This window comes from Bombina bombina, chromosome 1 (assembly GCF_027579735.1).
Source record: "Bombina bombina isolate aBomBom1 chromosome 1, aBomBom1.pri, whole genome shotgun sequence".
Taxonomy (NCBI): Eukaryota; Metazoa; Chordata; class Amphibia; order Anura; family Bombinatoridae; genus Bombina; species Bombina bombina.
Window position 1 is genome coordinate 57,943,438 of NC_069499.1, and position 24,989 is coordinate 57,968,426.

General features: G+C 41.1%; 1 protein-coding gene across 1 annotated transcript in view; it reads right to left on the minus strand.

Annotated features, from left to right (window-relative positions):
* Positions 1-24,989, minus strand: part of TDRD9 (tudor domain containing 9) — a 680,447-nt gene that overhangs the window by 278,412 nt on the left and 377,046 nt on the right. The window contains exon 13 of the mRNA XM_053706205.1: positions 23,063-23,174. Within this exon, the coding sequence (XP_053562180.1) occupies positions 23,063-23,174 (112 nt within the window). The remainder of the gene's footprint in view (positions 1-23,062; positions 23,175-24,989) is intronic.

Sequence of the window (24,989 nt, forward strand, 5' to 3'; positions counted from 1 at the left end):
GGTAAGTGCTAGATCGGCGCACCAGGGAGCCGGCCGCACTCCCATCCACAACCTCCCATCTGAAAGGCTCTGATATTTTCTGTGTGCACTCTCAGTGATTTCCCCTCATAAGGTCTGCTGGTTGGCTAGGGTTCTGTTGCCTTAAATAGCGCTTGTCCCCGGTGCCCAGGAGGTGCTGTTGCAGGGTAGAGATTTGGGTAAAATAGGTTTCCTTTGCGTGACTCTGACCTCTATGTCAGACTCCACGGGTAATTCTCTCTGCCACAGATCGGCCCTGGAGACGGATGGGCTCTTCCCACATCTCTATCTTTAGCGGTGAGTAAACTGATGGCTCCCTCGTGGGCTGTAAAGTTAGAATATATTAATCGATCCTATCACAGAATTCTTTTTTCAAAGTCCTTCATCAATGCTCGAAAGGAATAGTAAATCTCCTCCATGGCCTATATAATACAGCAAGATCTTTATGCTATGATACAGCAGACACCGGAAGGCGCATACTGGGAGGGTGGATGTGGAGGTCGCAGCCTCAGAAGTTTCTCCGGAATATAAGGGCTGCTGGTAGACACAAAAGTTTAGCTCAAACGATTCAAGAACATCTCATAAATCAAGATCTGTAGATATAGGTGCAAAAAAGATCCTGTATAACAAAGATATTGGGTGGAAATTCTGAAAAGCTGGAGCAGCACCAAATATTGCGACCTAAGATGGCTGCTGCCCTGAAGCACCCCCTGGAGAGGACTTTTGATATCTAGGCGAAAGGAATAAAAACAATTTGTTTGTTTGTACCTCCCTTTAGATTTCTTGTCCTGAGGAAGAAAATTCCCCTTTCTTTCATGTAATTAGCAAGAGTCCATGAGCTAGTGACGTATGGGATATACATTCCTACCAGGAGGGGCAAAGTTTCCCAAACCTCAAAATGCCTATAAATACACCCCTCACCACACCCACAATTCAGTTTTACAAACTTTGCCTCCGATGGAGGTGATGAAGTAAGTTTGTGCTAGATTCTACGTTGATATGCGCTCCGCAGCAAGTTGGAGCCCGGTTTTCCTCTCAGCGTGCAGTGAATGTCAGAGGGATGTGAGGAGAGTATTGCCTATTTGAATGCAGTGATCTCCTTCTACGGGGTCTATTTCATAGGTTCTCTGTTATCGGTCGTAGAGATTCATCTCTTACCTCCCTTTTCAGATCGACGATATACTCTTATATATACCATTACCTCTGCTGATTCTCGTTTAAGTACTGGTTTGGCTTTCTACAAACATGTAGATGAGTGTCCTGGGGTAAGTAAATCTTATTTTCTGTGACACTCTAAGCTATGGTTGGGCACTTTGTTTATAAAGTTCTAAATATATGTATTCAAACATTTATTTGCCTTGACTCAGAATGTTCAACTTTCCTTATTTTTCAGACAGTCAGTTTCATATTTGGGATAATGCATTTGAATTAATCATTTTTTTCTTACCTTCAAAAATTTGACTCTTTTTTCCCTGTGGGCTGTTAGGCTCGCGGGGGCTGAAAATGCTTCATTTTATTGCGTCATTCTTGGCGCGGACTTTTTTGGCGCAAAAATTCTTTTCCGTTTCCGGCGTCATACGTGTCGCCGGAAGTTGCGTCATTTTTTGACGTTATTTTGCGCCAAAGATGTCGGCGTTCCGGATGTGGCGTCATTTTTGGAGCTAAAAGCATTTAGGCGCCAAATAATGTGGGCGTCTGATTTGGCGCTAAAAAATATGGGCGTCGCTTTTGTCTCCACATTATTTAAGTCTCATTTTTCATTGCTTCTGGTTGCTAGAAGCTTGTTCTTTGGCTTTTTTTCCCATTCCTGAAACTGTCATTTAAGGAATTTGATCAATTTTGCTTTATATGTTGTTTTTTCTCTTACATATTGCAAGATGTCTCACGTTGCATCTGAGTCAGAAGATACTACAGGAAAATCGCTGTCTAGTGCTGGATCTACCAAAGCTAAGTGTATCTGCTGTAAACTTTTGGTAGCTATTCCTCCGGCTGTTGTTTGTATTGATTGTCATGACAAACTTGTTAATGCAGATAATATTTCCTTTAGTAAAGTACCATTGCCTGTTGCAGTTCCTTCAACATCTAAGGTGCAGAATGTTCCTGATAACATAAGAGATTTTGTTTCTGAATCCATAAAGAAGGCTATGTCTGTTTTTTCTCCTTCTAATAAACGTAAAAAATCTTTTAAAACTTCTCTCCCTACAGATGAATTTTTAAATGAACATCATCATTCTGATTCTGATGACTCTTCTGGTTCAGAGGATTCTGTCTCAGAGGTTGATGCTGATAAATCTTCATATTTATTTAAAATGGAATTTATTCGTTCTTTACTTAAAGAAGTACTAATTGCTTTAGAAATAGAGGATTCTGGTCCTCTTGATACTAATTCTAAACGTTTGGATAAGGTATTTAAATCTCCTGTGGTTATTCCAGAAGTTTTTCCTGTTCCTAATGCTATTTCTGCAGTAATTTCCAAAGAATGGGATAAATTGGGTAATTCATTTACTCCTTCTAAACGTTTTAAGCAATTATATCCTGTGCCGTCTGACAGATTAGAATTTTGGGACAAAATCCCTAAAGTTGATGGGGCTATTTCTACCCTTGCTAAACGTACTACTATTCCTACGTCAGATGGTACTTCATTTAAGGATCCTTTAGATAGGAAAATTGAATCCTTTCTAAGAAAAGCTTATCTGTGTTCAGGTAATCTTCTTAGACCTGCTATATCTTTGGCTGATGTTGCTGCAGCTTCAACTTTTTGGTTGGAAACTTTAGCATAACAAGTAACACATCATGATTCTCATGATATTATTATTCTTCTTCAGCATGCTAATAATTTTATCTGTGATGCCATTTTTGATATTATCAGAGTTGATGTCAGGTTTATGTCTCTAGCTATTTTAGCTAGAAGAGCTTTATGGCTTAAGACTTGTAATGCTGATATGTCTTCTAAGTCAACTTTGCTTTCCCTTTCTTTCCAGGGTAACAAATTATTTGGTTCTCAGTTGGATTCTATTATTTCAACTGTTACTGGTGGGAAAGGAACTTTTTTACCACAGGATAAAAAATCTAAAGGTAAAAACAGGGCTAATAATCGTTTTCGTTCCTTTCGTTTCAACAAAGAACAAAAGCCTAATCCTTCATCCTCAGGAGCAGTTTCAGTTTGGAAACCATCTCCAGTCTGGAATAAATCCAAGCCAGCTAGAAAGGCAAAGCCTGCTTCTAAGTCCACATGAAGGTGCGGCCCTCATTCCAGCTCAGCTGGTAGGGGGCAGGTTACGTTTTTTCAAAGAAATTTGGATCAATTCTGTTCACAATCTTTGGATTCAGAACATTGTTTCAGAAGGGTACAGAATTGGTTTCAAGATGAGACCTCCTGCAAAGAGATTTTTTCTTTCCCGTGTCCCAGTAAATCCAGTAAAAGCTCAAGCATTTCTGAATTGTGTTTCAGATCAGAGTTGACTGGAGTAATTATGCCAGTTCCAGTTCCGGAACAGGGGATGGGGTTTTATCTCTTCATTGTACCAAAGAAGGAGAATTCCTTCAGACCAGTTCTGGATCTAAAAATATTGAATCGTTATGTAAGGATACCAACGTTCAAGATGGTAACTGTAAGGACTATCTTGCCTTTTGTTCAGCAAGGGAATTATATGTCCACAATAGATTTACAGGATGCATATCTGCATATTCCGATTCATCCAGATCATTATCAGTTCCTGAGATTCTCTTTTCTGGACAAGCATTACCAGTTTGTGGCTCTGCCGTTTGGCCTAGCTACAGCTCCAAGAATTTTTACAAAGGTTCTCGGTGCCCTTCTGTCTGTAATCAGAGAACAGGGTATTGTGGTATTTCCTTATTTGGACGATATCTTGGTACTTGCTCAGTCTTTACATTTAGCAGAATCTCATACGAATCGACTTGTGTTGTTTCTTCAAGATCATGGTTGGAGGATTAATTTACCGAAAAGTTCATTGATTCCTCAGACAAGGGTAACCTTTCTGGGTTTCCAGATAGATTCAGTGTCCATGACTCTGTCTTTAACAGACAAGAGACGTCTAAAACTGATTGCAGCTTGTCGAAACCTTCAGTCACAATCATTCCCTTCGGTAGCCTTATGCATGGAAATTCTAGGTCTTATGACTGCTGCATCGGACGCGATCCCCTTTGCTCGTTTTCACATGCGACCTCTTCAGCTCTGTATGCTGAATCAATGGTGCAAGGATTACTCAAAGATATCTCAATTAATATCTTTAAAACCGATTGTTCGACACTCTGGTGGACAGATCACCATCGTTTAATTCAGGGGGCTTCTTTTGTGCTTCCGACCTGGACTGTAATTTCAACAGATGCAAGTCTCACAGGTTGGGGAGCTGTGTGGGGATCTCTGACGGCACAAGGAGTTTGGGAATCTCAGGAGGTGAGATTACCGATCAATATTTTGGAACTCCGTGCAATTTTCAGAGCTCTTCAGTTTTGGCCTCTTCTGAAGAGAGAATCGTTCATTTGTTTTCAGACAGATAATGTCACAACTGTGGCATACATCAATCTTCAAGGAGGGACTCACAGTCCTCTGGCTATGAAAGAAGTATCTCGAATTCTGGTTTGGGCGGAATCCAGCTCCTGTCTAATCTCTGCGGTTCATATCCCAGGTGTAGACAATTGGGAAGCGGATTATCTCAGTCGCCAAACGTTGCATCCGGGCGAATGGTCTCTTCACCCAGAGGTATTTCTTCAGATTGTTCAAATGTGGGAACTTCCAGAAATAGATCTGATGGCGTCCCATCTAAACAAGAAACTTCCCAGGTATCTGTCCAGATCCCGGGATCCTCAGGCGGAGGCAGTGGATGCATTATCACTTCCTTGGAAGTATCATCCTGCCTATATCTTTCCGCCTCTAGTTCTTCTTCCAAGAGTAATCTCCAAGATTCTGAAGGAATGCTCGTTTGTTCTGCTGGTAGCTCCGGCATGGCCTCACAGGTTTTGGTATGCGGATCTTGTCCGGATGGCCTCTTGCCAACCGTGGACTCTTCCGTTAAGACCAGACCTTCTGTCACAAGGTCCTTTTTTCCATCAGGATCTGAAATCCTTAAATTTAAAGGTATGGAGATTGAACGCTTGATTCTTGGTCAAAGAGGTTTCTCTGACTCTGTGATTAATACTATGTTACAGGCTCGTAAATCTGTATCTAGAGAGATATATTATAGAGTCTGGAAGACTTATATTTCTTGGTGTCTTTCTCATCATTTTTCTTGGCATTCTTTTAGAATACCGAGAATTTTACAGTTTCTTCAGGATGGTTTAGATAAGGGTTTGTCCGCAAGTTCCTTGAAAGGACAAATCTCTGCTCTTTCTGTTCTTTTTCACAGAAAGATTGCTATTCTTCCTGATATTCATTGTTTTGTACAAGCTTTGGTTCGTATAAAACCTGTCATTAAGTCAATTTCTCCTCCTTGGAGTTTGAATTTGGTTCTGGGAGCTCTTCAAGCTCCTCCGTTTGAACCTATGCATTCATTGGACATTAAATTACTTTCTTGGAAAGTTTTGTTCCTTTTGGCCATCTCTTCTGCTAGAAGAGTTTCTGAATTATCTGCTCTTTCTTGTGAGTCTCCTTTTCTGATTTTTCATCAGGATAAGGCGGTGTTGCGAACTTCTTTTGAATTTTTACCTAAAGTTGTGAATTCCAACAACATTAGTAGAGAAATTGTGGTTCCTTCATTATGTCCTAATCCTAAGAATTCTAAGGAGAAATCGTTGCATTCTTTGGATGATGTTAGAGCTTTGAAATATTATGTTGAAGCTACTAAATCTTTCCGAAAGACTTCTAGTCTATTTGTTATCTTTTCCGGTTCTAGAAAAGGCCAGAAAGCTTCTGCCATTTCTTTGGCATCTTGGTTGAAATCTTTAATTCATCTTGCCTATGTTGAGTCGGGTAAAACTCCGCCTCAGAGAATTACAGCTCATTCTACTAGGTCAGTTTCTACTTCCTGGGCGTTTAGGAATGAAGCTTCGGTTGATCAGATTTGCAAAGCAGCAACTTGGTCCTCTTTGCATACTTTTACTAAATTCTACCATTTTGATGTATTTTCTTCTTCTGAAGCAGCTTTTGGTAGAAAAGTACTTCAGGCAGCGTTTTCAGTTTGAATCTTCTGCTTATGTTTTTCATTAAACTTTATTTTGGGTGTGGATTTTTTTCAGCAGGAATTGGCTGTCTTTATTTTATCCCTCCCTCTCTAGTGACTCTTGTGTGGAAAGATCCACATCTTGGGTAATCATTATCCCATACGTCACTAGCTCATGGACTCTTGCTAATTACATGAAAGAAAACATAATTTATGTAAGAACTTACCTGATAAATTCATTTCTTTCATATTAGCAAGAGTCCATGAGGCCCGCCCTTTTTTTGTGGTGGTTATGATTTTGTATAAAGCACAATTATTCCAATTCCTTATTTTATATGCTTTCGCACTTTTTTTATCACCCCACTTCTTGGCTATTCGTTAAACTGAATTGTGGGTGTGGTGAGGGGTGTATTTATAGGCATTTTGAGGTTTGGGAAACTTTGCCCCTCCTGGTAGGAATGTATATCCCATACGTCACTAGCTCATGGACTCTTGCTAATATGAAAGAAATGAATTTATCAGGTAAGTTCTTACATAAATTATGTTTTTCCCTTGAAACAGTTTTGATATTTCTGACCCAAAAAGCATCTACCCTTCAAAAGGGTTTGATAATAGCCTATTCTTAGAAACCATGTAAGCTGAACAAGATTTAAGTCATAGAACTCTCCTTAAGAAAACAGCAATGATGTCAAAAAACTACATCACAAATTAAATCATTAGCCATTTTAAGGACTTTAATGCAGTTGGTAATATCCTCAGAAGATTAATGAGAAACCAACCGAGAAATAGAATAATGCAGCGGCCACACAGGTGATTGCAACTGCAGATCTAAGCTGAAGAGGGAATAATTTCCTAAGCAAGGATCTCTAAACAAAGAACTATCCTCCATAGGAATAGTAGTGCATTTATTTATGGTGGAAATAGATGCAAAAGGAATGCCTGGTTTCTGCCATTCTTTGGCTATATAGTCTGTAACCAAGTCTGGTTCTTCAAAAGCCTTAGGAACTTTAGGCGGAGCTATAAGAACTTGATTCAACTTATTTACAGGTTTGGAATCAGTTCTGATAGTTACAAGGTATTCAAAACTTTAAATCTAACATGAAATCAGCCTCAGGCATAGGAACAAGTTCAGCATAGGAGACTTCACCCTCAGACAGAGACTCAGCCAAGTAAGAGATTTGTAAGGTTGGTGGTAACTGAGCCTAGGGTATAGGACAATGTGTATTACAAGTAGTGTACAAGTAGTGCACTTACTTGGTTTAGGGATAGCTGCTAAAATCTGTTTAGGATGGTCTTAATTGTGTTGGCTCCTTCATTATAAGTTGTTATCATTAGTGGAATTTCTTTGCATTGATTAGTTATTTTCTTAATGTTGTTGAATGTAGACTTTCTGTCCATTTTTTGGACTTTAGTGAATGCTTTATGTATGTTATCTGATTTGTAGCCCTTATTAAGGAGTTTGCATTCTAAAATTTTGGATTCATGAAGGAAGTCCTCCTCCTTTTAACAATTCCTTTTTATACGCTGGAATTGTCCATAGGGGATGCTTTGGACCCATGCTGGGTGGTGACAGCTATGGGCATCTAAGTAACTGTTGCTGTCCGTGTCCTTCCTGTATAGTTTAGTTTGGATAATATTGTTTTCATGATACAGTATTAGGTCTAGGAATTCAATTTCTACAGAGCTGGATTTATCAGTGAATGATAAATTAAAGTCATTAATGTTAATGAAACTAAGGAATTCTTTAATTGTATTTGTGTTGTTATTTTCCCCGATTATTTTTTTATTATAATGTCATCTATGAAGCGATAGAAGCTCTTGATGTTATTAATATATGGGTTATTATTCCATATGTATTCATCCTCCCACATGCCCATATATAGGTTGGCATAGCTAGGGGCGAATTTCATCCCCATAGCTGTGCCTCCTGTCTGTAGGTAGTGGTCGTTATCGAATTTGTAATTTACTCTATCACACGGCCGGTTCTAATGTATATCATTGGTTGTCTATATTTTAACAACTAAATCTCTTGCCGTGAACTACATTGACCATGAGCACACGGTACATGAAAAAACTACAACACGCCATGACGCAACGTCAAAAGTCATGCGCATGTCTATCTCTGAGGCCCAAATCTACAGCCCACGTCCTGACGTTACCACTATACGTCACACGACATACCCTATCAAAAACTTAGCAAATAGACCTGACGTTACTACGTCAGATCACATGGTCTCCAATGACCAATCAAACGTAGAGGGCGTGCCGCCGCCCAACACGTTTAAGAGACTCTCCGTCCGACCATAACAAACAACCCTCTGAAGAAGGACAATGGCAAGCCTTTGAAACGCGTCAGGGTAATTTTATATACTAGTTTTAATTTGTTATATGTTACAGTTCATCCGTCTATCAGCTTTTATTCTAAGACTAAACTTTGAACTTATTCGCCTGTTGTGGCGTTTTTACGGGACTCTGCTTACCATCCACTGCCTGACTACATTTGGACATATATTTGGTCAATCGACTAAGAAACCATTTTTTATGTGCTGCTAACATACCTCATAGTGTTTGAGGTTATACAATGTGAGTTGAATGTGTATATTATATTTGTTATTTGCTCATTTTAATAAAACTGTATTACACTATCTAAGACCTCTTGTTTCCCTGGGTACACCAACGGAGGAGAAAGTTCCTACCAAGATCAAGATAACTCCAAGAGGCAATAAGCACATCCGCATAAGAGGTTCATTAGGATATCTCCACTAAAAGAACCACTTCCCCACATACTCCAAGAGGCAGTCGAAATCAAAGGGAGCACCCACCATCACCCAGAAGGGACCTACCATCTACATACCCCCCAGTGCGCTAAACTTACCTCATTAGATTGGGGTAATTTCTGGTAAGGGTATTTAATATATCTCTGCAACCACTTGGACCAACACTACCTAACACCAGTCAAGAATTGACTCTGTATCATCCCCAGACTCATTCACATATACCTCTGTTTAGATATAAGGATGTATAGGCACTGTTAAACCTTTTTCTTTCATACACATATATATATATATATATATATAAAAAATTATGACTTACCAGATATTTTCCTTTCCTTTGATACAGGGAGAGTCCACAGCTGCATTCATTACTTTTTGGAATACATAACCTGGCCACCAGGAGGAGGCAAAGGCACCCCAGCAAAAGGCTTAAATACCTCCCGCACCCCCTAGTCATTCTGCCATAGGAACAAGGAACAGTAGGAGAAATATCAGGGTGAAAAAGGTGCCGGAAGAAAGCAATTTAAATTTAGGGCCGCCCTCCGGAGAGCACGGCCGGGAGCTGTGGACTCTCCCTGTATCGAAGGAAAGGAAATTATCTGGTAAGTCATATTTTTTCCCTTTTAAATACAGGGAGAGGCCACAGCTGCATTCATCACTTTTGGGAAAACAATACCCAAGCTATAGAGGACACTGAATGCTAACAGGGGATAACAATAAGGCAGCCCAATCTGAGGGCACCACAGCCTGAAAAAATCCATCTCCCGAAAACTGCTTCAACAGAAGCAAAAGACACAGAAAAGATAGCAGGACCAAGTAACTGCCCAACAATTAGGACTTCTGAGGAGACGAGAGTCCCGCTGACTATGAGGTCAGGCGAAGAAACACTCCTCCATGAACCTGACAAGGAGGACAACCAAGACTCCCAACACCGTACACTTCCGTAGGAAGAACCCAGGAACAAAAGAATATGCTAAAAAGGTCTAAAACGACCTTCAGGTACGACCCAAGAAAAAAAGGGGAGAAAGCCCCTTTCAGAACCTTAAGAAAATGTCTTCTTAAAAAGAAGACCCAGAAGGCGGATTACCCAACTGCAAGAGATACTAGGACCTGGAGAGATATTCCAGAAATGTAAAAAGTCAATGAATAGACAATTCAAGGACCATCTGCTGCATCGATACAAAGAAAACAATGCAATCCTAGACAAGAAGTCTAATGTCCTGAAGGACAAAATTTGAACGCAACTGCCTGAAGGCGTTGTAGCAATAGGAAATGAACACCAAGGGTTCATGACCTTAGGAATAAAACAGAAACCGATATCCAGATCTGCTTATTTGCCCACATATCCGGGCAGAAGCGACGGATGAGCCCACCCATAACCGCACGTCTGTTAGACAGCCAGGCTAACCCTCCGGCTAAGAACTAGCCGTCCTAACAAGAACCGGCTAAGAACCCGTCTCCAGGACACCCTGGAAGGACCAGAGAGAACTTCAAGAAGAAAAATAAAGTCAGAGAGAACCAACAACCCCCCCACCAAAAAAAAAAAAAAACAGGGGGGAAGGCTGTCAACCCAAAGAGTAAAACGAGGGACCAGCTACAAGCTGGGGAAAGAACTGACACCTTTCCGAAAACTCCCTTCCATGATACATCAAAACACCAAGGACGAAGAACCCTGTCAAACTCCTTAATAAGGAGCACCCATAATAGAGAAGCCCAACCACCAAAACAAATCGTAGCACCAAAAAGGAGCAATCAGGTACCCTGATGCCTATCCCTGAGAGACTGAATTAACCCAGAAGAGGTGACAGTCGAAGGGAACAAGGAAGAATAAACTTCCCCAGCACTGAAAAGATCCAAAAATCTACTTAAGAATCCCTGACAACGATCCCCTAAGGGCAAGACTAGGATAGGCGCGAACGCCCAGAGAACCTAGATCGGATCCTACCAAAGGTACAGATCCGTCAAAAGGACACACCAAAGGAGAGTTCCTCGACCTCCTGCTGAACTCTCAGAGTCAGAAAAAGGATTTACTTCAGAAAAAATCCCAACTGGTAAAAACTCAGAAGACCAGGTCCTCAGAGTAGAAAGAGTGACCGAAGTTTCCTAAGAGAAAACAGAAGGAATCCCAGAAGACACTCCCCCACTTCCATGGAAGTGATAAGACAAACTGCACCAGTAAACCAAAGGAAAGCTTCCCAGAATATGGAATGATATACCGAATACTGGCTACCGGTGCAGACTAACGAGAAATCTATGAGAATCTGGAGATAGATAGCAACATGCTAAGCCGAAAAATCAGACTGTTAACATCATCCCCCCACAGTACCAACAAAGTATTTTAACTGAAAAGGCCTAGAAGACCACCAGTCTGAAAATCAAACAGAATCAAGAACCACCCTGGAGCCTACCCCAGGAACTCCATTTCAAAACCAACTGGAAAGGACAAGAGAGATTTCTTAAAACTCCTATAAGGCGATGGAGAAACCATAGCCGCCAAAAATAGGAGCAACCAGAACCCCAAAAAACAGGATACCGTATAAAAAAACCAAAACCTAGATCCCAGAAAATCTAGGATCAGAACAATGTTACTGAAAACAATACGGTCCCGAAACAACGGATTTCCTCAACATGATGAAAGGAAATTATCCATCCCCCTGATAAGGGAAGAGAGAACTGTATATCAACCCTCAAGAGGAAGAAGAAATAAGCTCTACATATAGAGCATAGAAAACCAAATAAAACAAGAGAACCCCTATGGAGCACCAAAAGAGGGGAAAATACACCCCTGAGAAAAAGAACCAGGAAAAAATATCCAAAAAAGTCACCCGTCCTCCCTTCATCAAGAGAGGCAAAACCTAGTTCCTAAAGAAAACTGCCACAGCAGAATTCAAACTCCAAGTCAACAGCTTAGCAAAGCAGGGTATTAACTTGTAGGCCACCTGGACCGCATACGATCCAATATCAGAAGCCCAACAAAGATGATTTAACCAGGACCAGCCTGACATCCAAAATAGAAGGGCTTCCTCTGGACCGAAAAACAACCTCTTGAGAAGAAGAAAGAAGAGAGGTAAATGGTATCCAAACAGGACTAGCCTGTTATTCAGGATACAACATATCTGTACAAACCGCAAAAGAACAGGGATAACTATACCCAACCAGATATGAAGGATACAACATATCTGTTCAAGGATCAAACAGAACATTCTACATTTCTAGCAGGGCCAGAAATTGAGAACAAACAGAAAAAACATAAGCTCCGAAGCTTACACATAGTCTCGGACATATCAAGGGAACGTCACCCCAACCAGAAACACCTTCTTGTTTTTGTTATTTTTTTTTTTTATATATACAACTTCCACCAGAAGATTCCATCAATCGCGACATGAAAATTGCTAATACCAGAATCCCAGAGCAAAAAGTCTTCCTAAGTAGAGTTTCAACATGATCTCACGCTCAAAAAATAAAAACTTATCCTAACCGGATTAGAAAAGGAAAGAGGCAAGCGCACATAATAGATAGCCCAAGGGAAAGTGAAACCAACAGGTCCCGCCCGTCATGCGACACAAATCCTCAAGAGCTTCAAACTGGGAATCTGATACAAAAACAAAGAATAACAATATACAGACGATAAGGAACATGATCACCATCCCTCCAGTCCTCTAAACTAGCTAGCTATCAGAATCAGCAGACAGATTCAGCTGACAGATCAGAATTAGGATCCTCCAACGTCGCCAAAACTTTTCTCAGAAGTACATGCAGGCGAGCTATTCTAAATTGAAAAGCAAAATTCGACCCTAGAGGTAGCACCTCTGAAGCCTCAGAGGACACAGCTTCCCCAGAACACTGATCGGATACCAAAGTCTTCTTACATGCCGGACCTTGAGCAGGAGTACACGGATTAAGCCTTTGCTTGCACATGGCAGTAAGATGTAAATGCACTAAGGCCAGAGATATGGCCATGCGAAACCGTGTAGTAACCTCTGGTGGAAAAAGGCCTCTTTCCGGAGAAGGGGTAATGGTATGAGGGGCAACCGCCTGTGTAGGAACCGAAAATGTTAGAGAACGCATCTCACGGGATGCAAAATCCTCAGAGGCGGATGGCTCAGTGGTCTCTAACGCTCCAACATGGGAAGATGAGAACACTCTACTGCGGCATACGGAACATAATTGAGAGGCTGGGTTACCCGGGCTTTCTCACAATATACACAAGTATCAAAATCTGAATCAGAGGAAACCCCCTTAACGTATAAGAATCCTCCATAACTCGACTAAGTAGATTATGGTAAAAAAAACAAAAAACATAATTTATGCTTACCTGATAAATTTATTTCTCTTGTAGTGTATCCAGTCCACAGATCATCCATTACTTGTGGGATATTCTCCTTCCCAACAGGAAGTTGCAAGAGGATCACCCACAGCAGAGCTGCTATATAGATCCTCCCCTCACTGCCATATCCAGTCATTCGACCGAAACAAGCCGAGAAAGGAGAAACCATAGGGTGCAGTGGTGACTGTAGTTTAATTAAAATTTAGACCTGCCTTAAAAGGACAGGGCGGGCCGTGGACTGGATACACTACAAGAGAAATAAATTTATCAGGTAAGCATAAATTATGTTTTCTCTTGTTAAGTGTATCCAGTCCACGGATCATCCATTACTTGTGGGATACCAATACCAAAGCTAAAGTACACGGATGATGGGAGGGACAAGGCAGAAACTTATACGGAAGGAACCACTGCCTGTAGAACCTTTCTCCCAAAAACAGCCTCCGAAGAAGCAAAAGTATCAAATTTGTAAAATTTTGAAAAGGTATGAAGCGAAGACCAAGTCGCAGCCTTGCAAATCTGTTCAACAGAAGCCTCATTTTTAAAGGCCCAGGTGGAAGCCACAGCTCTAGTAGAATGAGCTGTAATTCTTTCAGGGGGCTGCTGTCCAGCAGTCTCATAGTCTAAACGGATTATACTCTGAAGCCAAAAGGAAAGAGAGGTTGCCGAGGCCTTTTGACCTCTCCTCTGTCCAGAGTAAACAACAAACAGGCTAGATGTTTGACGACAATCTTTAGTAGCTTGTAAGTAAAACTTCAAGGCACAGACTACGTCTAGATTATGCAAAAGAAAAAAAAAAATTTTGGCAATCAGTCGAGGGAGCAGAGGAAACGGTGGAAACACATAAGCCAGGTTGAAGAACCAAAGCGCTGCTAGAGCATCCATCAGTGCCGCTTCTGGGTCCCTGGACCTGGATCCGTAACAAGGAAGCTTGGCGTTCTGGCGAGACGCCATGAGATCCAGTTCTGGTTTGCCCCAACGATGAACCAATTGAGCAAACACCTCCGGATGGAGTTCCCACTCCCCCGGATGAAAAGTCTGACGACTTAGAAAACCGCCTCCCAGTTCTCTACACCTGGGATATGGATTGCTGATAGGTGGCAAGAGTGAGTCTCTGCCCAGTGAATTATCTTGGAGACTTCTGACATCGCTAGGGAACTCCTGGTTCCCCCTTGATGGTTGATGTAAGCCACAGTTGTGATGTTGTCCGACTGAAATCTGATGAACCTCAGTGTTGCTAACTGAGGCCAAGCTAGAAGAGCATTGAATATTGCTCTTAATTCCAGAATATTTATTGGGAGGAGTTTCTCCTCCTGAGTCCATGAACCCTGAGCCTTCAGGGAGTTCCAGACTGCACCCCAACCTAGAAGGCTGGCATCTGTTGTTACAATGGTCCAATCTGGTCTGCGAAAGGTCATACCCTTGGACAGATGGACCCGAGATAACCACCAGAGAAGAGAATCTCTTGTTTCCTGATCCAGATTTAGTAGAGGGGACAAATCTGAGTAATCCCCATTCCACTGACTGAGCATGCATAATTGCAGCGGTCTGAGATGCAGGCGCGCAAATGGCACTATGTCCATCGCCGCTACCATTAAGCCGATTACTTCCATGCAGAGCCACCGTGGGGCGCGGAATGGAGTGAAGAACACAGCAAGCATTTAGAAGTTTTGATAACCTGGACTCCGTCAGGTAAATTTTCATTTCTATAGAATCTATTAGAGTCCCTAGGAAGGAAACCCTTGTGAGAGGAGATAGAGAACTCTTTTCTTCGTTAACTTTCCACCCATGCGACCTCAGAAATGCCAGAACTATCTCTGTATGAGACTTGGCAATTTGAAAGCTTGACGCCTGTATCAGGATGTCGTCTAGATAAGGAGCCACCGCTATGCCTCGCGGTCTTAGAACCGCCAGAAGGGAGCCCAGAACCTTTGTAAAAATTCTTGGGGCTGTAGCCAACCCGAATGGAAGAGCTACAAATTGGTAATGCCTGTCTAGAAACGCAAACCTCAGGAACCGATGATGATTCTTGTGAATCGGAATGTGAAGGTAGGCATCCTTTAAGTCCACTGTGGTCATGTACTGACCCTCTTGGATCATGGGTAAAATGGTTCGAATAGTTTCCATCTTGAATGATGGAACTCTGAGGAATTTGTTTAAGATCTTTAGATCCAAAATTGGTCTGAAGGTTCCCTCTTTTTTGGGAACCACAAACAGATTTGAATAAAACCCCTGTCCTTGTTCCGTCCGCGGAACTGGATGGATCACTCCCATTACAAGGAGGTCTTGCACGCAGCGTAGGAATGCCTCTTTCTTTATCTGGTTTGCAGATAATCTTGAAAGGTGAAATCTCCCTTGTGGAGGAGAAGCTTTGAAGTCCAGAAGATATCCCTGAGATATGATCTCCAACGCCCAGGGATCCTGAACGTCTCTTGCCCACGCCTGGGCGAAGAGAGAGAGTCTGCCCCCTACTAGATCCGTTGCCGGATAGGGGGCCGTTCCTTCATGCTGTCTTGGAGGCAGCAGCAGGCTTTCTGGCCTGCTTGCCCTTGTTCCAGGACTGGTTAGGTTTCCAGGCCTGCTTGGATTGAGCAAAAGTTCCCTTTTGTTTTGAAGCAGAGGAAGTTGATGCTGCACCTGCCTTGAAATTTTGAAAGGCACGAAAATTAGACTGTTTGGCCCTTGATTTTGCCCTGTCCTGAGGAAGGGTATGACCCTTACCTCCAGTAATGTCAGCAATAATTTCTTTCAAACCAGGCCCGAATAAGGTCTGCCCCTTGAAAGGAATGTTGAGTAATTTAGACTTTGAAGTCACATCAGCTGACCAGGATTTAAGCCACAGCACCCTACGCGCCTGGATGGCGAATCCGGAATTCTTAGCCGTTAGTTTAGTCAAATGAACAATGGCATCAGAAACAAATGAGTTAGCTAGCTTAAGTGTTCTAAGCTTGTCAATAATTTCAGTCAATGGAGCTGTATGGATGGCCTCTTCCAGGGCCTCAAACCAGAACGCCGCCGCAGCAGTGACAGGCGCAATGCATGCAAGGGGCTGTAAAATAAAACCTCGTTGAATAAACATTTTCTTAAGGTAACCCTCTAATTTTTTATCCATTGGATCTGAAAAAGCACAACTGTCCTCAACCGGGATAGTGGTACGCTTTGCTAAAATAGAAACTGCTCCCTCCACCTTAGGGACTGTCTGCCATAAGTCCTGTGTAGTGGCATCTATTGGAAACATTTTTCTAAATATAGGAGGTGGGGAAAAAGGCACACCGGGTCTATCCCACTCCTTACTAATAATTTCTGTAAGCCTTTTAGGTATTGGAAAAACATCAGTACTCACCGGCACTGCATAGTATTTATCCAGCCTACACAATTTCTCTGGCACTGAAATTGTGTCACAGTCATTCAGAGCAGCCGCAACATCAGCCATAGAAATGGAAGGTCTGAGAATATAGCCAGAATGTAAATAAGCTTTCCTTAGATAAGATTCAATTTTCCTATCTAAAGGATCCTTAAAAGAAGTACTATATTCCATAGGAATAGTAGTACGTTTAGCAAGAGTAGAAATAGCCCCATCAACCTTAGGGACTTTTCCCCAAAAACTCTAATTTAGCCACTGGCAAAGGATACAACTTTTTAAACCTTGAAGAAGGAACAAAAGTACCACCAAGCTTAGACCATTCCTTAGCAATCACATCAGAAATAGCATCAGGAAAAGGAAAAACCTCAGGAGTAGTCACAGGAGGTTTATAGACAGAAATTAAACCTTTTCCTGGATTTATTATCAAGAGGACCAGACTCCTCAATATCCAAAGTTATCAACACTTTTAACAAGGAATGAATATACTCAATATTAAAAAGATAAGATGATTGATCAGTGTCAATGTCTAAAGTAGGATCTTCTTAATCAGAGATCCTCATCAGAGGTGGATATATCAGTATGTTGTCGGTCATTACAAATTTCATTAGTAGCATGAGAAGTTTTAAAAGATATTTTACGTTTATTTGAAGGCGGAATAGCAGACATAGCCTTCTGTATCGCATCAGCAATATAATTTTTCATATCAACAGGGATATCATGTACTTTAGATGTTGAAGGAACCCCCATGGCAGAATATACTGCGATCTGCGATGTCTTCCCAGAAAATGCGGCCTGTCTGCAGAAAGAATAGGTGGTGACAGATGCAGAGCAGAGCTGAAGCAGTCATCTTTGCGCGCTGTTAAATTACTTAAAAAAAACTTAACTGCAAGTCAGTTTCTCCTCACCTCTGCTACAGACAGTGCATATCAGATCACAGTAACTGCACTGCTTGCATTTTAACCCCCATCCTATGGCTAACAAAGATTGCTGCAATGTATTTCTGTGCAATACACGGCAGCTATTTTGGAAGCCATGGGGATAACATCTGCTTTGTTAAGTAGCTGTGGGCGGAGGGCTGCTCCATACACCCGCCCGGTACTGCTGAGCCTTTCCAGTGCAGGGGGAATGTCAGAGTGGCTACTTCCTGCAAGCCGTGGAGGCTTGATTTATAACAGTTTACAGCCCACACTTCAAATAAACAGTGTCTGTGGAAAGGTAAGGCTCCTCTTATCAAACAGAGTTATGTTGACCTATATGAGATGTTACCATGTGTTTGTTGTTTTTGAGGTTATATCAATCTGATTTAAGAAAGGGTAGGAATGTTTAAAATAAGCATTTGGAAAATGTGGTTTTGCTTGCAGTCTGTGTTTAGTGAATAGTGTGGTTAAAACATCTCCTTTATATTATACATTGGTCACATAATAAAATCAGTGGTTTTTAGTTCAGTCTTCTTGCTTTGGAACATTTTTAAAACGTTGTGAAAGAATTATTTATATATTTTTGTCATACCCCAATAACTTGCTCAATGTCATATAATATAAAAACACTGAACTCAATAAAAAATAAAAATACCAGTGTCTACATTGGTTGCTCACATTTGAAGTGTTTATGTGTCTAATATATTTACCAAATGTATTTTTCATACTTTAATACAGTACATGACTTGCAAACAAAGTTTTTTTCCCATTTAGGAGCTATGGATGATGGATCTAACATTTTAATTGTTTTCACCATACAGACAAATTATTAGGAACATCACACCTGCCCTTATTTTATATTACAACCCTAGCAGATTACACCTTTTGTTAGAATTACTGGGGTATATCAATTGATAAAGCCATAATCGGCTAAAATTATAGAAACCCTAACCTAGATTACGAGTTTTGCATTAGGAGGGGTGCGGTGCTAACGAGCAGTTTAAGCTCACCTCTCACTTACAGACAGCGCTGGTATTACGGGTTTTTAGAAACCCGGCGTTAACCGCAAAAAAGTGAGCGAAGAGCAAAATTTAGCTTCACATCTCACCTCAATACCAGCGCTGCTTACGTTAGCGGTGAACTGGCTGAACGTGTTTATGCACGATTTCCCCATAGGAATCAATGGGGAGATCCGGCTTAAAAAAACCCTGCAAAAAAGCAGCATTTAGCTCCTAACGCAGCCCCATTGATTCCTATGGGGAAATACTATTTATATCTACACCTAACATGAACTCCGAGTCTAAACACCCCTAACCTTACACTTATTAACCCCTAATCTGCCGCCCCCGACATCGCCGCCACCTGCATTATGTTATTAACCCCTAATCTGCCGCTGCGGACACCGCCGCCACCTACATTATACTTATGAACCCCTAATCTGCTGCCCCCAACATCGCTGAACCCTACATTATATTTATTAACCCCTAATCTGCCGACCCCTATGTCGCCGCAACCTACCTACACTTATTAACCCCTAATCTGACGCCCACAACATCAACGCCACTATATTAAATGTATTAACCCCTAAACCTAAGTCAAACCCTAACCCCCCTAACTTAAATATAATTACAATAAATCTAAATAAAATTACTACAATTACCTAAATAATTCCTATTTAAAACTAAATACTTACCTATAAAATAAACCCTAACGGCTAGATTTAGAGTTTTGTCGGTAAGGACCCGCGTATCCAACGCTGGCTTTTTTCTGGCCGCACCTTTAAAATAACTCTGGCATTGAGAGTCCACAGAATGGCTGCGTTAGGCTCCAAAAAAGGAGCGTAGAGCATATTTAACGCAACTTCAACTCTCGATACCAGAGTTGCTTACGGACGCGGCCAGCCTCAAAAACGTGCTCGTGCACGATTCCCCCATAGAAAACAATGGGGCTGTTTGAGCTGAAAAAAAAACCTAACACCTGCAAAAAAGCCACGTTCAGCTCCTAACGCAGCCCCATTGTTTCCTATGGGGAAACACTTCCTACGTCTGCACCTAACACTCTAACATGTACCCCGAGTCTAAACACCCCTAACCTTACACTTATTAACCCCTATTCTGCCGCCCCCGCTATCGCTGACCCCTGCATATTATTTTTAACCCCTAATCTGCCGCTCCGTAAACCGCCGCTACTTACATTATCCCTATGTACCCCTAATCTGCTGCCCCTAACACCGCCGACCCCTATATTATATTTATTAACCCCTAATCTGCCCCCCACAACGTCGCCTCCACCTGCCTACACTTATTAACCCCTAATCTGCCGACCGGACCGCACCGCTATTATTATAAAGTTATTAACCCCTAATCCGCCTCACTAACCCTATAATAAATAGTATTAACCCCTAATCTGCCCTCCCTAACATCGCCGACACCTAACTTCAATTATTAACCCCTAATCTGCCGACTGGAGCTCACCGCTATTCTAATAAATGTATTAACCCCTAAAGCTAAGTCTAACCCTAACACCCCCCTAAGTTAAATATAATTTTAATCTAACGAAATTAATTAACTCTTATTAAATAAATTATTCCTATTTAAAGCTAAATACTTACCTGTAAAATAAATCCTAATATAGCTACAATATAAATTATAATTATATTATAGCTATTTTAGGATTAATATTTATTTTACAGGTAACTTTGTATTTATTTTAACCAGGTACAATAGCTATTAAATAGTTAAGAACTATTTAATAGCTAAAATAGTTAAAATAATTACAAATTTACCTGTAAAATAAATCCTAACCTAAGTTACAATTAAACACTACACTATCAATAAATAAATTAAATAAAATACCTATAATTATCTACAATTAAACCTAACACTACACTATCAATAAATAAATTAAATACAATTCCTACAAATAAATACAATTAAATAAACTAACTAAAGTACAAAAAACATTAGAAAAATATTACAATTTTAAACTAATTACACCTACTCTAAGCCCCCTAATAAAATAACAAAGACTAAAAAAAATGCCCTACCCTATTCTAAATTACTAAAGTTCAAAGCTCTTTTACCTTACCAGCCCTGAACAGGGCCCTTTGCGGGGGAAGGCCCCAAGAAGTTCAGCTCTTTTGCCTGTAAAAAAATCTGATGAAGGCATCATCCAAGCGGGAGCTGAAGAGGTCCATGATCCGGCTGAAGTCTTCATCCAAGCGGGAGCTGAAGAGGTCCATGATCCGGATGAAGTCTTCTATCAACGGCATCTTCAATCTTCTTTCTTCGGGAGCCATCATCTTCCATCCGACGCGGAACATCCTCTTCTCCCGACGCCTACTAGCCGAATGACTGTTCCTTTAAATGACGTCATCCAAGATGGCGTCCGTCGAATTCCGATTGTCTGATAGGATTCTATCAGCCAATCGGAATTAAGGTAGGAATATTCTGATTGGCTGATGGAATCAGCCAATCAGAATCAAGTTCAATCCGATTGGCTGATTCAATCAGCCAATCAGATTGAGCTCGCATTCTATTGGCAATCCCTCTCTGAACGAGAGAAACGGCAAAACCCCAGACGTACGTTTCGGCCTATTGTGGGCCTCGTCAGTGAGGTGCAGCCATATCCCTCTAGGCACACTGAGCAACGGGTCCACGTCTGGATTCCCGCATCACACTTAGGGAGACTTCCCCAAATGTCATAATTTGCATAAATAAAAAGAGAAAAGCGCTCAACCTGGGAACGAACAATAGCATAATAGCTTGTTCTATGGCTAGTTACCACCCTAGAAGCAGCCTCTTTTTGCTCAATATGTGCCTTTCACAGAGAAGAACTTTCCTGTAGCATATCAGTCTGATCCTGACTTAACAGTGCAGTCCAGCCCCGAAATACCAGGCAATCCCTCTCTGAACGAGAGAAACGGCAAAACCCCAGACGTACGTTTTGGCCTATTGTGGGCCTCGTCAGTGAGGTGCAGCCATATCCCTCTAGGCACACTGAGCAACGGGTCCACGTCTGGATTCCCGCATCACACTTAGGGAGACTTCCCCAAATGTCATAATTTGCATAAATAAAAAGAGAGAAGCGCTCAACCTGGGAACGAACAATAGCATAATAGCTTGTTCTATTGTTCTATGCAATCAGCTAATAGGATTGAAGTTCAATCCTATTGGCTCATCCAATCAGACAATAGGATTGAGCTGGCATTCTATTGGCTGTTCCAATCAGCCTTTTCAAAAGAAAAAACAAGTCAAACTGGAAAAAAGACTATACCCCAGGTAAGAAACTTCCTAAAACATGATTCCCATAATGAAACTGCCAGACTGCAAAGGGAAGTAAAATACATATATTTAAAACTTTATATTAATACATAAAGCACCAAACCAGAGCTGAGAGTGTCTTAAATAATGATACCTACTTATAAGAGTATATCGTCGATCTGAAAAGGGAGGTAGGAGATGAATCCCTACGACCGATAACGGAGAACCCTTGAAAAGATTTCCAGCGAGGGAAACCATAAAAAAATCTACAGGCGATACTCTGTTCACATCCCTCTGACAAACACTGTATTTTGAGAGGAATTGGGCTTCAGGATGCTTAGAAGCGCTTATCATAGAAGAAATCATAAAAATCAAGCACAAACTTACTTCACCACCTTCATAGGGTGGGTGTGGTGAGGGGTGTATTTGTAGGCATTTTGAGGTTTGGGAAACTTTGCCCCTCCTGATAGGATTTGTATATCCCATACGTCACTAGCTCATGGACTCTTGCCAATTACATGAAATAAATTTTGTTTTGCACCAAGATGTGTCACAAAGTTTAGATGAATTAAATGACAGCTAACTAACAGGGCTGTGATGCCAGTCCATTTCCATCTTTTGTACGTGTCTAGGGAAACTACAAAGGGCCTGTGTCACCCTTGTTTGTATCTCTGTGTGTTTGGATGAAGAAATGCATTGTGTGGCTGTAGGTTAGGGATCCAAGGAGTAAGAAACCTTGACGTGGTGCAGGTACTGTGATTTGGTAACTCAGTGTTTCTCAATCGCGGTCCTCAATTACCACCAACAGGTCAGGTTTTCACTATAGCTTAACTAGAGCACAGGTGAAATAATCAGCTGATCAGTAACCATGGTTACTAATCTGCTTTCACCCATCAGCTAAATATTTCACCTATGCTCTAGTTCAGCTATTATGAAAACGTGGCATGTTGGGAGTACTTGAGGCCTGGTTGAAAAACACTATTATTACCAACTCTTCCATTTTCCTTTTAATCTAGCCGTGTGCTTGCAAAAAAAGTGACAGACTTTCTATGTGCTCTGTTAATAATTTTCTTTTTAATTGTCCCTATGGGCTTTGCACCCAGGCTTGTCTGGGGATAACTGCCTGAGTCATTGTAAGCTGTGCATGCCAGTGAGACACCCAGGGCTGTGAGTTACGGAGGGTCATGGAATGTGAACCCAGTCAGGTTTGAGAGTGTACTCCATTTCTTTGTTTTGTATATGTATATTTAGAAAGATAGATTTAAAATCAAATTGTATTCATACCTCTGTGACATTGATGGATAAAATAAGGGCTTTGACGGTTTCGGATTGCTCTAGGATTGCCTGGGACAAATGTACCGGATCTACAGTTTGTTTACGGAAGTCCACATTGACTCTATAGAAAAAAGATGAAAAACCAAATTAAAACAAAATTTAAGATTACCTAATAAATTAATTTCTTCCATGGTGGTGAAAGTCCACGAGTCATCAAGTGTGGGGATTTTCTGCTCCTGACCACTAGGTGGAGGCAAGAGACACCTCAACACCCCAGAGCTTTAAATTCCTGCCACTCCCTATGATCCAAAGTCATACAAACAAAGATGCCAAAAGACTGCTGCCACTACAGAATTTCAGGGTGGGTTCATGGACTTATGTCCAAAAAAGAAAATAATTTATCAGGTAAGCATAAATTATGTTGTCTTTCTAATTGCAGTGAGAGTCCACAAATTAATTCATTACCTATAGGAAACTAATACCCAAGCTGAGAAGGACACTAATGAATAGGGAGGGAAAGTAGGGAAGGCAGTCCTCAGTACTGGGCACCACGGCTTGAAGAACCTTTGTTCCAAAAGATGCCTCTGTTGAGGCAAAACCTCATATGCAAAGAAGACTAAGTAGTAGCTATATAAGTCTGTTCAACTGAAGGCACAAGAAGAAGACACTGCACAGTAGATGTGCCCTAATTCAAAAAGAAGGCTGCTTACCCGCTTCTACAGATGCCATGAAAATCCAACTTCTGAGCCAAAAGGAAAGGGTAACAACAGTGGCTCTCTGACGCATGCACTTACCAGAATGCAGGACAATAAGGAAGATGATTGACAAACTTACTTGGTAGAATTAAGGTAGAACTTTAAAAGCTCTAACCACGTCCAAATGATGTAACCACCTCCCCCTAGAAGGATTAAGACAAAGAGATGGAACAACATATTTGTCTGCAGAGCATCCTAGACCGCATGAAAAATCAGATGAGGGTCACATTGAAAGGCAGACAATGCAGAAACTCTATGACCTACCGGCTGCTCTTTAAAACCACCTGAGTAAACGGAGAATATACAGAGACCTCATCCTGAGCCAGGGGAAACCCTGGTCCGAATACCAAAACAGATAGGCTCTCCATGCCCTATGATAAATATGCCTGGAAGAAGGCTTTCTGGCCTGAATCAAGTATCAAAAACCGTGTCAGAGAGTCCTCTCCGAGACAAACCATGCGTTCAATTTCCATGCAGTCAGCCTCAGAGAATCTAGCTTTTGATAGAAGAAAAGACTCTGCGTCCAGAAGGTCTGACCTCTGAAGCAAAAAAACAAAAGTGAAAAGAATAGCAGCACTCCAATGGGAATTTCTTCAAAATTTCATAGCTCAGAGCACAAACAAGATAGCGACGTTTCGGACTACATGTCATTCATCATGCCATAATTACATCATTTCCACATCCTCCTTAAATACCCATTAGGACACACCCATCACCACAACATTTAACTCTTTGAACACCATAATTAGCAAAACTCCAGTTATACTATTTTATACTTCAAAAAACTTTTTCACCTATACCAAAAGACAAGAGGTGAAATATTATACAATGATTTGGAGGCAGAACACAATAAAGACAATTTATAAAGAGGAAAACATACTTAAGTATATTAATTTAAATTTCTTCTTATTTCTTTGTTTCTTTTTTCTTAATTCTTTTCATCACCACAAATTGTGATTAGATAGGGGAACATAATATTTCTATATATAACACTAAATATTCAGGAAAGAGATTAGAGAACCAATCTTAGATATTATTATTAAAACAAGGCATATTTTACAAAAAAACAGATAAATCATAATCCTTATTCATACCTAATGGTGATAATGAACTTAACGTAAAAATCCAGAATGCCTCCCTCTGTTTAAGATGCTGTTCTCTATCGCCACCTCGCCTACTAG